The sequence below is a fragment of the Thunnus thynnus genome, chromosome 11 (assembly GCF_963924715.1).
Source record: "Thunnus thynnus chromosome 11, fThuThy2.1, whole genome shotgun sequence".
Taxonomy (NCBI): domain Eukaryota; kingdom Metazoa; phylum Chordata; class Actinopteri; order Scombriformes; family Scombridae; genus Thunnus; species Thunnus thynnus.
The window spans coordinates 30,910,642-30,928,619 of NC_089527.1; the positions used below are offsets into that span (position 1 = coordinate 30,910,642).

General features: G+C 39.2%; 1 protein-coding gene across 1 annotated transcript in view; it reads right to left on the reverse strand.

The window, feature by feature from the left end:
- The window catches only part of slc49a4 (solute carrier family 49 member 4), a 54,752-nt gene that overhangs the window by 36,109 nt on the left and 665 nt on the right, over nucleotides 1–17,978 (reverse strand). Inside the window, exons 2-4 of the mRNA XM_067604445.1 lie at nucleotides 13,989–14,082; nucleotides 3,653–3,924; nucleotides 2,791–2,920 (exon numbers count right to left, since the gene is read on the reverse strand). Coding sequence (XP_067460546.1) covers nucleotides 2,791–2,920; nucleotides 3,653–3,924; nucleotides 13,989–14,082 — 496 coding nt within the window. The remainder of the gene's footprint in view (nucleotides 1–2,790; nucleotides 2,921–3,652; nucleotides 3,925–13,988; nucleotides 14,083–17,978) is intronic.

Genomic DNA, 17,978 nt, shown 5'->3' on the forward strand with positions numbered 1-17,978 from the left:
TGTTACCTTACATAAAAATGATCCCAATGAGTTTCACACATTGTGGTATTCTAGATTTTGGTAAAAAAAGACAGCACTGGTATTAGAATGGGAATCAATATTGGCAAATGTCCAGTCTGTGACTGGTGATGAGATTTAAGAACTAGAAAGTATGTACAGAGAAAAAAAAAGATTTTTAGTCAATTACAACACTTATTCTCAGCATTTTAAGAGTTTCCATGTACACTAAAAATATTTATTCAAAAATGTATTTAATGTCAATGTCAAAAAGTATGACAACACATGCCAAACACATTCAAAGAACAACATTTGTCATAAGTGGAGACAGATTTTCAGGGTGTGTGTGTGTGTGTTCACAAATGCTCCGTGACCCAAACAATTACTGTTTAATTCAATAATTCAATAATTAATAAACCACTTACTCTGATGTGTGAAACAGTTCTAGAGTGTGAGTTTTACCTGGGACGTTTTGGCAACGCACCACTTAGTTGTAGCGTGGATGTATACTAGCCGGCTTAGCCAAGGTAGGCTGGTTACCCTGGTTACCTTGTAGTGTTGCTGCCTTCAGAGACAAACAAGAGAGCCGTAACACTGACCAAGTGCAACACTATTATTAAAACAGCGTCTACTCGTCCCCCTCCCCTCTCTGTGGTGGTCATCTTTTCACTCCGCCTTCGAGTGAAAACGTTCAGAAGAGCTATTTGATTTCTGATGTGGTCAAACAGTACATAGTAAGAACCAGTTCTGAGAGAGTAAAATGTAGTTAAAAAGAATAAAAGTAAAAGTAGTGGTTTGGTCCCTCTAACTGATATATTATTATATATGACATCATTAGATTATTAATAGTGAAGCACCAGTGTTAGAGCAGCATGTTACTGTTGTAGCTGCTGGAGGTGGAGCTAGTTTACACTACTTTATATACATTTAGACCATAAATCAGCATAAAACAGCTGTCAGCAGGTGTCCTGACTCCTTGCAAAAAACAGAAAGTTGTTTTCCTTTTTTACTGCAGCAAAACTAAACTGTTTCAGTAATAGTTATAACCAATTTATTAATTCATTGTTGGATGATTACATTTTTCAAAATAAAGGACCAAAATGATATTTTCTACCTATCTTTTTTTTCTGTTGTACCGTAATCCGTGTATCAAGCCCAAAGGTACATACTGAACCGTGACTTTTTTGTACTGTTACAGCCCTAGTTATGAGGGCATTTCAGTAGAAACAGCCTTCTGGTGCTGCTAGAAATACAGTTGGTGAGAGCGCTGAGACTGAACCAAGCTGTAAATGTGCTGTAAAATGAAAACAATGAGCTCAAAGAGGCTGAAAAGCTCTGTAGAGTTGCAGAGATGGTGACACCTTCCTGTGGCCGTTTGACTAGATTTTCATTGAAATGCTTAATAAGTGGTGCTTTAAAGTTGAATTCTTCTACCTGAAGTATTTCCATTATTTTGTCTACCTCCTGTGTGAATACACATGCACACAAAAACTCAAAAGTCACTTTTCCTGCTCCATGTCTAGTCCCTGCAGGAGAATTCTAAGGTTTGATGCTGCTGGACTGAAATACAACATGCCGCCTAAACAGGTCACTGGAAGGCTGCCTATCACAAGTGGAACAGAAACCCATTCAGCTGGATGGCCTAGTTAAGTTGGCCTGTCTGTGTGTGAGTGTGAGTGTGTGTGTGTGAACGTACATCTGTCCAAAACTATGCATTAGGTTAATATCAGCTTGGTCGCTGTCATCTGTCACAGGGAGCTCTTACAGGGAGTTAAGCCTGTCTCTGCTTGTCAGAGGCCTGTGGAAACTCTGGCGCTGTAGTGAAGCTATTTCTTACTGCAGGGGACCAAGAGTCGCCAACAAACCTATAGGCCAACTCCCCAGCTGTCGTCGCCCAGCTTTTCTACTTCTTTCTCCAGCCCTTTAATCCCTGGCCACTGCCAAAGGCCTCATTCCTCTACAAGCCAGGCAAAAGGCATAGCATTCGCTCCTCAGGCAATGCCGTTTCCTCATGGCCTCGAGGATAAATATTGCCTTGGTTTAAAGTGGAGGTGGGGGGCTGGGGTGTTGCAGAGTTTAACTGAAGTGTGATTCAATCATTGACTCTAGATTTCCTCTTACCTATCCCTTTATACATTTCCCAGGGAGGAAAAAAAGATAAAGGTGATGAAACATCAATAAAAGCATTCCACTAATACTGAGAGTCAGTACCTTGTCATAACCAACCACCTCTCTTCCTTTAAACACATGTGTCTGCAGCCCTGATGGTAAAGATGCAGAGGATGATGTCGTTTTTAAAAGCGACCAGTATATTATAGCTTAGTAATTAATCTAGAGGGAAGGCTGGGGTTTCTTTGATAACAATTCAAGCAGATGGTGAGTGGCGAACCCCTTCGTTAAGATTCCTTATCCTTCTCCAACGCAAGATTCTGTCACTTGAACTTTCCTGGACAAGAAGCACGCAATACATAACTAAATAAGTAACCATACTAGACATAATATACTTGTAGACACAGCGGTTAGAGAGAATTGAAGGTGCTGCAGAAATACACTCCTAACTGCTCTCTTAGAGTCTGATGTCGTAAAACATAACAGCACCTGAAACTAATTTGAAATGCAGACTCGCTTGCTTCACACATCCACACCTGAGTTGAATCAAGGACAAAATCAAGCTAGGCATACTGAATACTGTAGTGACAAAACTGGTTTCAACAAAAGGTGGCAGTTGGTATTGGTCTTTCAGATGACTTTGTGTGTGAATGTGTGTGTGTGTGTGTGTGTGTGTGTTTGCACCTCAGAAGTCTGCAGATGCTGCTCCTGTAACTGAGTCTCTGGCTCGCAGCGGCCACACTGGGAGGCATCGGTGGGCGTGACGGGAAATAGAGCAGGACTGCCACAAAAAGCACAGCAATTGCAGCCAATTCTGCCGGAGCACAGTGACACAGATAAAAGAGACATACATGTCATTTTCATAGATAAGACAGATCTGACCATTCTGACATTTTAAAAGGTCACTGTGACATCTAAAGGTCTTCTGAAACATCCCTGGAATAAACATTATAAACCACTAGACAAGGCTATAGACTACATACATTTTCATGTCATAGTATCATGCAATTTGGCATAGCAGTAGTTAATATCCAAGTCTTATTTCTCTTTTACAGTCTGGTCATTTCCAAAAAGCTCCAGTGCAGCCATATCCACATGTCCCTTTCATTACCTCAGATATGGATTGATCAAGCAGCAGCTTCCTGTTACTCCCTGATAGAGGTGCATTCCAACTGACATTGATCTATCATTTGGCAGGTAGCCAGTGTCTTTGGATAACCCCCAAAACTTTTGGTTGATGAAAGGTTTCTGCTTTGTCCCTTAGGTTAAACAAAAGCTGCAGCCTCAATCTATTACAGCATGGTTGTTTCTCTTTTTCAACGTGCCTTTAATTTTCTGAATCAGTTAAGCATAACAGTCCCAGCAATCTATTTTTCAGGGGGGCGTTTATGAAGATTATAATTGGGTTTTTTTTTGGTAGTTGTGCAAAATTCTCGGATCCCCTTCGCCTGATTGTATTTGTGTCCCTTGACAGGGCTGACATGATGTTGAAATGATGTGCTATCGATCCTCCATGCCCTCAGAGTTTCTCGCTTGCTGTAAGTACCTGCATACATAACCAGCTGGATCCTGTCTCTGATGGAGCTGTTGGAAACTGCTGCTGCCATCGTGGTTGCTGCAAGGGTGTCATTAGGGGCTGGAACTACTAAAGGTCCAACCACAAACGAAGCAGCGCCTCCCAGGTAGGAGAAGAGTGAGGCCACCGCAGTGGCAGTGGCTCTCTGGTCAGGAGCAAACCACGTGGTGGAGAGGAAGGGGCCGGCACTCATTATGGTTGGGCCGGCTAAACCGTTTAGGAACTGACCTCCGTGAATTAACCTGTGGCAGAAAGAGCAGAAAGAAAATGCTTCAAATTTTCATTGAAAACAAGCAAACAATACCAAGAAGAAAAAGAAACACCACAGTAAAAGTGGTGGGACAGTAGGCATAAAGAAATAATTTTCCACATTGTAGGGACTGATTTAAATGTCATGTAAAGGAAATAATCAACTATTCGAATGATGAAACCAGAAACAGGTGAGAGGTCTGAAAGGTTGAGTCTGCAATGACCTTGAAAAGCTATCAATAGAAAATGAGTTAAGAAAAGTGTCATTTAGGTTTTGGTACAAAATCTCAGGTATCATTTTGACACAACATTTGAAATGATGCCCAGCCCTAACAGGTCACATAAGTTCATTTGGAGTCTTCATTTGTCTTTGTTGCTTTCATAATGAATATCAAGGGATGACTGGACTTGTTAGTTCGGGGTGAGCAGAGACAGAAGAGAGTGTTTTCAGCTAATCAAGAGCTAATGATTGAGATGAAAAACTGACAAAAAAACAATAATCCTAAAACTATCTTAATGTCTGCCATGTGTGCAGGTGCATCTTTGACTTGGATCACACCGCAGCGAGTCAGTAAAACAAAAAAAACATCATGATAAATGATGTAATGATGATCTATAGTACCAGTTGGACACACCTTCCCATTTACTTGAATGAGAAAGTGTGTCCAAACTTTTGACTGGTACTGTACATGCTGAAATGATAATGACAGTGTGACACCAGTAATGTGGAGGATAAATTATATTGCTTTTGGCTCTCCTCTTCCATCACTTGTGATGAGATGGAAAAGAAAATAGCAGAGTGGTAAATGCAGCAGTGGCTAGGCACTGAGTTCATCCTCAACTGCAGAAGTGTCAGACATGCCTGCACTGATACAGATGACCAGATCAGGAACAGGTTGATGAATAACTAGGTGTCTCCGTGTTCCACCTAAATCATCATATCCTGATTTAATAGAAACATACCAGGATGTAGACATGCTCATAGATGCCGTTAGAGTGCTAGTCTGTAATAGAACCCCAATAAAAGCTCTCGCAGTTAATTGAGCAATAACGTGTATGAGACCTAAGACTTAGCCGCATATAAAAAAGAAGGAGTGGGATGAATAAAAAGTAAGAGCTGCAGAGTATTTTAGGAGGTGCTGGTGTGTAGGCAGCGATGTTAACAGGTCTGAGATGTGGGAAGAAGATACAGGGTGAACAAGTTATTCTCCCATCAATCTATCAGTGACCACAGCACTTTGTATTCTGCCAGGACACATTTATCTGTGAGCCCCAGAGGCAGTGTACAGCAAAGTTAGAAAGAGTTAGAGGGCAGAGAAGTGTAAGAGGACTAGAGAGTAAACATACTGACTGCTTTATGTAAGTATAAAGATGTTGCTTTCTTTTTTTTTTTTAAATGGAGGCCTGAGTTTCAAACCTCAGTACTTGTTTGGTGTTGATTGACATGTGTAGGTAGCATGGTGAGGTACTGAAACAGTCAATAACCAAAAGCTGGCAGTGAATGTCTGGTCAGATTTGTAGTCTTATCTGCTTATTCTTTGATCACATAGTTCCTGATTTTTTCTCTTGTTCTTGTTGCTGCCAATATTAGATTTCTTTTTTTTAATGGTTTTGGAGAAAAACATCTTTGTAGTTATGACGGTAAGGTTTTGAGTCCGTATTGTTGTGGTTACACTAAAACCTGAGTATCACATCAGAAGTAACATGTCCTATTTAAATGTACTTGTCATCAGCATACAGGTGAATTTTCTAAAAGATTAAATTGATGTTTTGACAAGGACAATGACGGACATTAAACACATGACAGCCATGTGTTTTTTCATAGTTTCAGTAAGTCTTGAAACAATCTTATAAACTATGTTATTTAAACTAACATCTTATAAGATCTGGAATAATTTTTTCTTCATGCATCCATGTCATATACTGATAACTATTAGTTTCATATTAATTTTACTTGTCTAATGAGAGCTATATTTTATTTTTATCCAAATTGGTTTTATAAGATCTTGAAAAGTGTTAACTTCATTAAACTTTCAGTTTTCTCCTTCAAGGCTGCCCTCATATATGTTGATTTAGGATCAACCGAGCGCAAATACACAGAATATTTTTGAATACCATGAACTCAGAATTAGCCCAAGATCCCTACTCGTCCTCTCTCCTCCTCATTGTTTTCTCTGTCTGCCCCTTTCTTCTCTCTCTCTCTCTTCTTCTTCCTTCCTCCCTGCTGAGCTGTCTCGCACTGCTCTGAATGAATGGTGTCTTTACTGAGCTCACAGACAATCAATCAGCCGTGCGCTGTCTCTGGCGGCTGGCTGTCTCAGTCAGACAGTTCTGGAGGGGGCCGGGGGTGGTGAGGGGTCTGGTGGCATCAGGGGACATTTCAGAGTACATCTGTCTTGCACAGCTCAAGTCTGAAGGAGCACAAGTGAGACTGGAACTTGGAATGTCTGAGTGGCGGATTGTTACTCACCTCCTCAAAGACAATTTCACCTTATTTTTAATCCTCTGCCTGTCATTTTCCCATCATATCCCTGTAACAAATGCGTCATTACTTCACGCCTTCATGTGTTAATTTTAAGCTACATAAATATACTGAATTGAGGCTCACCACTGCAGCCATTTTTGATTGTCTTTGCTGTAGAGCAGTGTGTCAGATCCAACATCCTGTATTATAATGGGACCCCACACAAAAGAAGGGTTTCACACATCCTGAAAACCTAAAATTCTGTGATGCTCTTTTCTAGTCAGATAGGAGTGCTAAACAATGGCAAAGCTGACCAATATTTTTTGGAAAATATGCAACAAAATAATGATTAGGTTGTTATATGAAATGTTAAAGGCGTGACAATCCTCCAGACTTGATTTTTGTGCAGTGTCCCTGCAACAACTGGCAGCTGAAGTCTCACATCTGGTCACGGACTATGTAAAGTCAAATATCAGATGGGATCACATTTTCAGGAATTTGCCAAAACAAGTTCCTGTTCTGGTTTAACAAAATAAGGCAACTTCTTGAGTGTATCATTGTTTAATTCTATCTGAACACACACAGCTGAAGTGAAACTCTGCATAAAAATAAACCAAATTATAATGAAATGAAGGAGATATATCTGAATAAATTAACAAGATCAAGAATGTTATCAAGTATTCACAGCCGACTCTAAGCCTTTCATAGTTTGTTGCAGACAAAGTTCAGTCAGTAGTTAAAAAGTACTGAACCCAGCCTCGCTGTCTTTATGATCACAGGATTGATGTGACTGAGAAAATTGGCTTTAATGTGACAGGTGATGAGGACGGATGGTGAGTAACATGAGGACGAGTGGTCGAGGCAGTCGCATTTTGGCAGGAAAAGGGAGCAGCTTTTTCCAACAGGAGATGATTGAGTTAATCAGTATTGATGAACCCCGTCAGACTGAATCTGATCGAGAAGGAGACAAAGGAGCCAGTGCTGTAGTGAAATCATCCCACTGCTTCTGGTCTGCCAGGGCTGACAGACCCAATTCTGCCATCACACAAAGGCCAATTCTGTCTTGAAAATGGCACCGGAGCAATCGTCAAAGTAATATGACAGCGTGCTGAGGGACCCACAATGTGTTCTGATGACCAATCAGACAGAGTCTGAGATCTAACTGATAGACACTTACTAATCACACAGCTGGTCTGTACTTAGTCGGGGAAAGGAATCGAAAGAGTGAATAGAAAGAGTGAATACATTGAAATAGAAGAGAACGAGGAGGGTAAAAAGTTGAAGTCTTTGATTTGAGAGCAGACCTAATCAAAGCGAGGTCTAATCAGTGACCACTGAGGCAAAAGCACCTTTCCACTCCTTATCTGAACTTCTCAAAACAAAAGGCATTCAACTCAGGTCTGTTTTACACGTGACTGAAAGAGCTACACAGAGGATCCTGGATATAAAAGAGAGGAAGTTCCACTGCTCACAAGTTCACAACTGCCTTTGATTTCTGATTAAGGATCTTAAAAACTCACAACAAAGACGTGGTTTACTTCCTCAAGAGGTTATCATAAAAGACAAAAAAACAAAATCACTTCAATCAAACATGAAACGGCATGTGGAACAAACACCTATCTGCAGGGGGCTGTCGGGGGAACTTCACTGTTTCTACCTGTATAACTGTCGCCACTTTTCTCCTCTTCAGAGAAGCAGGAAACTCAAATGCTGTGTTTGATGGCTCTTGCAATGCCCTTGAACTCCACACGTCCAAAAATCTGGAGCCAGCTAGACGTAACTATTGTTAGGCCCCCTCCCTGCCTCTCAGATAATCTAAATAATCATCTAAGCTCCAATGCTGGTATGAAAAAAATGTCCTATTTATTGTATGAGGGCCAGCACACACAGCAGCAGCACAGCTCACTAAACAAAAGCTCTCACAGTCTTGATACTGTTTTATCTCCACAACTGCAAAGCCAAGAGTGACATCTACTGGTGATCCAGTGAGCTACACGATTCCATCACCCTGCACTTTACTGTCATAATCCGTGACATCCTTTGAAACGTGGCTTCAAGAGCTGTGACCTATTACATTTAATATGCAAATTAGGCTGAACTGTGTCAGAACTAATATTTGCTGTGTGATTTGTGTTATCTTGGCTTTCACTGTGCTATCTTGTTTTCCACTTTGAATACCGAATCTAAGGAGCTGAAGGTCATGGCTATGAAATGTTGTTCCCATCATCCAATGGGAAAACGGCAGGCAGCTCTGACCTGGCTGCACACCTTGAACGTTATGTGCTCTTTTAGCTTGAGACACAAAGATCTGATATCCTTGTTGCAGGGCTGGATCCAGGAGAGGTGGGACTTAACGCATGCTGGAGTTATTGGTTTTTGGACTTAACTGACACTTGAGTAATACTGAGATGTGAGTTTGTCAGTTTTAACTGCAAACAGTCCTCTCCTGAGTGCATCCAACACAAGTAGAGGAAGAGATTTCTTTTTTCTTTGTAGGCCTGTTTCTATTTGAATCTATTTCCCCTTTACAGTAAAAGCAATGGTTAGCAGAAATGTTAAAAGCAAGAGCACATGCATGCTAGTGTGCAGAAGTTTTGGATAAAAACATCCAACAAATGACAAGTGGAGGAGCTGTGTTAGCCTTAACTGCCCACTCTCTTAGAAAACAGAAAGATCATGTTGAACTAGGTTCAAGTGAAAGGCTGAGACCAAAGTTACTTTTTGAGAGCTTTCTGAAGATATGTTCTTTCACAGGTTACCAGATGTCATGAGGATAAAGCCTATTGGCTCCACACACTATACTGTACAATCAAGCATGACATAGCAGCACTTACATACATGATCTATGATAAATCTACTCAGACTGTAGAATTAGTTTAATGGTATAATGTTGTCTGCCGGAGGAGCTTTGTATAGTCTGAACATCCCTTGCCCAACCTGAGGGTTATCTCAGGTCAGGCCAGAAGTTCACACATTTTTAATGGAAAGCCTGCATTGTAAACTTTTAATCATTGGCCTTTACCTGGCAGGAAAGATCTAAAAAAAATTGAGTTGGAGTGTAGAATCCAACATTTTTGGCCTTTACTAATAACTAAAGGTCAGGATATCTCGACCTCAGCTGCATTAGTTTTGACCATCCTTTCTTAATATGGAGTATTATTTTAAGGGGCCACTCCACAAAAAACAATAAAACAACTAGACATTTACAGTTTGTCCACTGTGGCAGGATTTTGGTTTTGATTTACTGATAAAATTAAAATGTCAGTGTTAGCTCCCTCTGTAATTTCTGGAGGATCACAAATCAAATTTTTGGAAAGCGGTTAAATCATTATTGCATAATCTACTTCATCCTTATTCAATGAAATTGTTCAAGGTTCAACCATCAGTTGGAAAGAAAATATGTGATGCATTCGTGTTCTATTGATCCAAAAAGTCCAATGGGGCTGATCAGTTAGAGCCAAGGCTTTTATTATTAGCAGCTCCATTTCTAATTGAATGCTTAACTTGTATTTTTAATCTAACTGTGGTAACAGAAAGCATCCCTTTTGGAAGACAGCCTACGTCCTACCTTTGCATAAAGGGGGTCAGTCCAATGAGCTAATAATTATCGACCAATTTCTAAACTATCATATGTAGCTAAAGTGTTAAGAGAAACTGGTAAATGATCAGGTGAGAACATTTTTATCTCAACACTCCATTTTATAAACTTATCAATCAAGATTTAGACCTGGGCATAGTTCTGTGACAGCAGCGTTGAAAGTTTTGAATAATGTTGTTAGTGCATTAGATAACAAGCAGGATTGTGTTGCCCTTTTTATTGATTTATCTAAAGCCTTCGATACTGTCGATAATCAAAAATCTTTTGAAACACCTGCAATCTATTGGATTTGATGAAAAGTCATGTAATTGGTTTGCAGATTATCTCAGTGGTAGAACACAAGCTGTTGTGGCTAATGGCTATCAGTCCAGCTTTATGAGAGTTAACAAAGGTGTGCCACAGGGTTGTATTCTAGGACCACTTTTATTCACAATTTTTTATAAATGAATTAAGTGAAAATGTTAGAAACAGTACCATTCATCTGTACATGGATGACGCTATTCTCTATACAACAGCACCCTTTGATGCCCAGGCAGTTCAAAACTTATATTTTGATTTCTGTGCTGTACAGAAAACTTTAATTGATCTTACATTATTGTTAAACTCAGATAATACAAAATGCATGATGTTTTCTAGAAAACTGGCTAACAGTTCCACTGAAGTGAATATTGCTACTCTTAATGAGACAGCAACTGAAAGAGTATCCTCTTATAAATATCTTGGTTTCTGGCTTGATGACAAGCTGAGCTTCAAAAAACATATTAATGAGCTGACTAAGTCCTTAAAAGCAAAACTGGCATTCTTTCATAGAAATAAGGCATGTATTACCCAGAACTGCAGAAAGCAAATTGTTCAGTAGACCTTTTTATCATTATGGACTATGGTGATGTAATTTATATGCACTCTCCTGCCTCTACTCTTAAACCTCTCGATGCAGTCTATCATTCTGCCCTTAGGTTCATAACTGGGGATGGCTTAAGAACACATCGTTGTATACTATATGAGAAAGGTGGGTGGCATTCGTTGGCAGTGAGAAGAGAATGGTACTGCATTGTATTTTCAAAGCACTTCTTGGCAAACTTCCTGGGTATCTCACATATCTTTTTAACTATAGATCATTTTCACACTGCACCAGGTCCCAAGACTATTTGGTCCTCGAAAATCATCATGTTAGTACTCAGATTGGGAAAATGGCATTCAAATACTATGCTCCACACAAGTGGAACAATCTGCTTGTAAAATTAGACAAGCTTATCCCTTTTAATCAATTTAAATCTCTTTTGACTAACATAGAGCAGTGTGAATGCATGTGTTTCATTTGAATTGAATATGTCCCTTATGTCGATGTCTTTGGCCTGTTTGTTGTATAATCTGTTGATGTATACTGTAATTTTGTGCTTTTATTGTTTTATATGTACACTAATCAGGGCATCTTTGTAAAAGAGAGCTTGCTCTCAATGGAACTCCCTGTTTAAATGAAGGTTATTAAAAGGCAGGCCAGAAACAGCAAAATACAACATCCTGAAGATTTAGGCGATTGCTACTCCACTAAAACCTATGACGAATCCCAGAGGTTGAGATGGATTAAAGTTATGATTCAGCCATTAAAAAAACACTATGTTTCTCACTGAAATATAAGTTTCCTCAAAACAAGCTGCTTTGTTTTGTTGGCAATAGGAAAGTTAATGCCTTAAGTGGCCTGTAAATGTTGCCACTGTAAAACACTAGCAGGACCACATTATGTTATCTAATGCAGTGATCTATACAAGGTCAACAGTCCGAGACAAGAAGTCTGCACATGTACCAAACAAGTTTAGTCTACATGTTGGTATAAGCATGTAGAAATGGGCTAATGTGACAGCACGTCGCTGATCGCAAGGTTGTAGAAAGAGACCATAAAAGCTATTAGTGGGCTGTGAGGAACACACACATACAGGACGCTAAAACCACAGAGTGACAACAAATCCAAGATCCAAGTCCTGACATTTTATGGCAAATTGTAAATACTCTTTTTCAAATTAGGCACTGTCTCAAGGAAATCATGAATCTATCCCTTTCTTAATATACTTCAACAGAAGCTTTTTATTTTTCTTGCATTTGGCCTGTATCACTGTAACATTAGCTGTTCACTCCACTAATGGCTTTCTTATCCCTGCCTCATGAGACACAGAGGGAAAGATATTGAAAAACAAAATTGATTCATCTGCTCTTTGAAATCCAAAATGATTTAAAAAAAAACCTCAAATCCATGGAGTGAAAGTGATACGTGACTCATTCTATGGAAATACAATTTCCTCTCTGTATTGATATTTTATGATATACTGCCTCATTGTGGAGCCCAATAGGAATCATTAGACAGATTACCACTCAGAAATACTCAATGACATTACACTTTTAAAAGACACATTATAATTGAAATGACCTTCTCTGAGCTTTTGCACCTACTAAAAGACGAACACTGAGCTCATGGGTAAAACCGAGAATGAAACACTAAGAATAATAGGATTCTTTTTATGTTTTCCAGGGATGGCCTGTCAAAGAGCTGTCTGATAAGGGAGGAAACTGGCAGCAAGGACACAAAAAAAGAAATAAAGGAACCATACAGTATTGAGCTGTCTTTCAGAATTCTGTTCTCTGGCAGCCAAATGCTGCCTGACTGTCCCTCTATTCAGGTACAGGTCTATACTTTGATGAAAAAGGAACAGGACCTGTAAATCTATGCAGCTGAATACAGCAGAAGACCTTCTTAGCCACAATAGTAGTCACTATTGCATGTTGCATTAGGCTGTGCTGATATTCATCCAAGTGCTTCACTACGCTTCTTTATTTCATCATGTTTGTGACAATAAACTAATTCTTAAAGATCAGAAGAAAAAGACTCTGCTTTTACTAATAATTTTTTGTCTGATATGTTTTTCCACAAAAAAGTTGAATTACCTCTTTAAAAATCTTAAAAATTACATCTCCTCTTTGTCCCTCATTGAAAAATCCAGAATCTGTAAATAAGCTAATAATTTTCATTTCAATAGTTTGAATGCTGGACAAAAGATGTCTTCTTCTTCACTGCAAAGTCTAGTGTGAGAACAGCCTTCTAGTGTCAGACACATACATCATTCTGCACAGTGAAGCTCAAATATCCAACCAAAGGAACAAGAAGAAAAAAAACAATTTTGACTAGAGAGGACTTTAACATTTTTGCCACTGCCCTTTGCCCCAAAGACAACTAAAAAATGACTCATTATGGGATCACTACAGTTATTACAAATCATCTGGTAGGAACAAGTACGTCTGAACCAACCTTGATGGCAATCAATCCAATATTTGTGGAGACATTTCACAAAAAATTTCAAGCTTGCAGTGGCGCAAGACAACAATTAAGGGGATCATCGAAATCATCAGGATACATCATCTGGGAACCATGTATGTCTGTACAAAATGTTCTGCCAAATCCAGTATATGTTGAGATATTTCACTGGATAAGTGAACACTGTGAACCACTGATGGTGCTAGATGAAAGTCAGGGGGACCACCTAAGACAGTAGGATACATCTTCTGGGGATCCTGAACATCTGTACCAAATTATATGGTGATCCTAGACATTTCACTAAAAAACAAAAATGCCCATCCCATGGTGGTGCTAGAGGAAAGGTTGGAGTATCATTTAAGCCATTAGGCTTCATTATAAAATTATATCACAACTCACAAATCCTAATTTATTAAAGTTCTTTATACGTCAGACAAAGAGAAGGCCTAACTTTTGCATTAAGTTCTTTTGGATCATAGCCTGATGCACATAGCTGGTCCTGAATTGGCTGTGGTGGTGGGTTAGAGAGATTTGTTTTAGATTAAATTAAATTATGGAAATTATGGAAGGCTTCTGACTGCACTGAAGATCACGAGTCAATCTTTGCCTCCTCTCCAAAACTTTTCTAAAAGGACATCATCAGTCTCACTCCACTAAACCATCTGGTACTATGTTTACACAGGAGCCTTACCATCGTCTGAGAGGCTGGTCTGTCAGCGGGATGCTCCGTAGAGCAGCCCCTAGCAGCATGAAGAATGCTGAGAGAAGGAGGGAGGCCCGCAAACCTGGAAGACAAGAAGATATGGTTACGGAAGTGGAGAGAAGAGTGAAAAGATAGCAGACAGAAGATAGGTGACTGAGGGACTGAGCATGGTTGAGGTCACTGGCACAGATAGTCAGGTTTTCTTCCAATGAAAAGTTGTTATAATACTTCCCAAATAGGGCTGTCATTCTCTATTAATTTGTTGTTTTTTTATTTTTTTTAAAATTTGCCTATAAATGTGTTACCTTGCGAGGCAGTTGGATTTGTGAGATCATGACATCACACGAGAACCCATCTTGTCAGGCTTCAAGTTACACGCCTGTGTCCGAACCAGTGGTGGTTCAGACCAATCAGCGTCATGAATGCAACTGCCTTGCAACGTAAGATGGTGATAAACAGATGGTTCATCCAATCACCTGCCAAGTATTCTTTGAAAGTGCCTGCCTTTTTCCAAACAGTTCCCATGGATAACTTCTCAGATGGTTCTGTGTAACAAACCATCTGGCACATCAGGTTAATACATGTAAGAAAATGGTGAAAAATGTCCGTCACAATTTCCAAGACTTCAAAATGCTTGTTTTCAAAAACCCAAGGATATTCAATTGACCCGGGGGATGGAATGGACATTCTGCTCCTTTGATTGGTCACTTAGAATACTGACCATGACCTTTGATTGGCTGTTTGATTTGATCACTGACACAGTGGAAGACAGGCAGTTGCCTGAGAGAACAAAGGGAAACATAAATAATATTTATCAGCTGATTCTCCATTTTTTCACCACTTACACTTATGAAAAAGTGTTAAGATACCATAGCAAAAGCCTTAACACTGTTTAAATCCACTTTCATGTTTGTGAAACCTTTATTTTGCTTATGAAAACAGAAAAAAGCACAATTTCACTGATATTTTTCCATCCAGACCACATTAGACCAGGTCTAGATCAAAAACCACTATACTTAGACTTACACTATACTACCATAATTGTTGCTGATTAATTTTCTGCTGATTCACTAATCATTTCATACTTTTCCAGCATCTATGTGGCCAATAATAACACCAACCATTCCAAAACAGACTAGAGGAATCCCAAAATTCCTTATTTAATATTGCCTGTGTAACAGCAGTAGTACAGACAAAGTGTCTTTCTCTATCAACATGGAAGTCTCTATTCTCAGTTTCACCCACATGACGCACATTTTAGGAAACTCTCAACTTCCCTGTTCTTTTTTTTCCACCAGTTTTCATTTGCTGAACCTTTGACTAACAGACCACAGTCATCATTGTGGAGAGCAGGTCAATATATTGACACCAGTGAAACAGTGCTGGGTTGGAATTGTACTTTATCGATCCCTAATGGGAAATACAGGTCACAGAATGCCAATATTGCATTATGGTGCATGTTAGAAGTTTGTCGGGCTGCATTCTTTAGATGTCAACATGGGCATTGATTTGTCCATACGTACTGTATGTAATGTTCTGCTGTATTGACAAGGCACTACTAGCAACAAGTATCAACGGAGACTTTGTCAATGAATATTAGTTTTCTGTCAAGACTGTGCTCTTTCTTAAAAATCAAGAAACAACTTTTCAACAAGTCATAGTGTTCATTTGATCTGGAGAAGACGATAGTTGCATGGTGATGCTGTCTATCACTGCCTACAAAGGTCAAGAAGCACATTTGCACCTGCCAATTCAACTATGGATCGACATAATAAACCTGAATGAATGTCTTGCTTTCAACGTTTTAATTATTCACCAGTCAGGCCTATTCATAAAGGTGAGAGCATACCCAAATCAGTTCATCCAATTGTAAACTTGTGGAATCATTTCATAATAATTGTGCTACAGAGATACTGTATTATTCTACTTTTGGTGCTGCATGTGGGCTAATATTTCACATAGTACTGCATGTGTATTTACTGACACCTACATATAGGTTATACGTTAATGTTTACAGCTGTGTCGTCTTGGATGTATAACCACATATATCTTCTTGAACATTGTTCTGTACATTGAGAGCCACCATAAACTAGAGTCAAATACCTTGAGTGTGTAAACATACTGGAAAAGTAAGTAACCTATATATGTCAGAGAGGCCCTGGAGGCCAGCGGCTACAAACAGGACTTTCAAGCTTTACAACCTCACACTTAAATGTGTGGATCAACACATTTTACAACATCAGCATATATGGTCAGTATGTCATATCCTAAGCACATCATGTGGGTTTACTATTCCATGACGGCATCACTCATGACTTGATATTAAGACTGTAGCCTCTCTTGGATGGCAACTACTGCATCAACAGTTTTTTAATTTGGGGAGGGAGGAAATCCCAGAGAGAAGCCAAACATTTTCCTCACTGACAAGTTGGAGCAAAACCAGTGTGTGTGTGTGTGTGTCAATGGACAACAGTGTAGGCCTGTCACAACGTCTGGATTTCACATAGGTTTTTAAACAAGGTCACACCATGGCTTAATACAATTTGCGAATGCTGAATGAGCTGCCCTAATTCAATATATGACTCAGCAGCAAAGACTTGCAAGCTGCATGTAGCCTATAAAGTTGAGCATTAATTTTACATGTCTGATGGGAATCTACAGGTGGGTTATTTTACTAAGATTATACATACTTGTTAGTGATAAGTTTCTACCACTGAGCAGCTCATGTGATGTGGTATTTTTTGTTTTCATTAGGCAAACAAACACCCAGAACTGCTAATTGCTGATGAATCAGTATCACAAGTTGAGTTATGTAATTTCTTGGCAGGATTTTCCTTGTTGTCTTCAATGCATAAGTTGCCTGGTTACTGAGATCTTGTTACTGTGTTGTTACTGTATTTGTCACCTGACAGTCTTGCCCAACGTTGACTTTTACAAGTTAGTCAGGTGATGCAGAGGAACTGGTTAGATGAAGTGCTCTCTGACTCAGTAGCTCAAGTCAAGAGATCTCCTTCAGGCTGCCTTGCCATCGCTAAAAGGCACTTTACAAAATGTTCTGCTGTTTCAAGGCCATTGTGAATCTGATCTTTCTTGAAAGACAGAAGTCTTAAAAGCTCTGCAAGAGTTGCTTATCCTGCATCAGCAATTTAACTCTCACATGGTTCCAAATCTGATGTTGGACACAAGAAAAGGAAAACCCTTGTGCACCGACTGATGTCTAATTAAAAAAGTGACAGTGGTTATTTTTACTGCCATTTACAAATGTCAAATCTGCAAAAGAAGAAATATATCACTCTTAAAAGAATTTATTAATCATCTGAAGATGGAAAAATGCAACCTATACACCTGCATGTGTAGCACCAGTGCTGAATCAATTATTCCATTAATATCTTAGTCAATGAACAGAAAACTAAGTAAGTTAAGCAAAAATGCCAAAGATTTATTGTTCCCAACTTTCCAAAGATGAGGATTTGCTGCTTTTCTGTGTTTCACACCTTAATTATCAAATATCTTTGGGCTGCTGGTCAGACAAAACATGTAATTTCAAGATGTCACCTTGGGCTCCAGGAAATTGTGATGGGTATTTTAACTGTTTGTAGACTAAATCAAATGAAAACTGACATATTAATGTATAATGACATAATCATTTGTTGCATCCCTATTTAAAACGCACACTAATTTTCAAACTACACATCGGTATCAGCTGATTAAGTTGGGGAAACATTGGATAATGGTATCAGCTTCAAAATCACATATATATTCATCCCTCTGTGGAGGTCAGGAGTCGCCATTTTTGATAACAGCTATCAAAATACATGATGTGACCAGGGTTAACATCTGTCGGTGTCAAAGTACCTCGAATTTGTAATCAGGCCACAGAATCTGACGGATAACAGAACACTGTGTAACACCGGATATCAGCACTCATCTTACTCATTGTATGCATATGAGACTATCATGTGTAGGATTTGAGTCAAG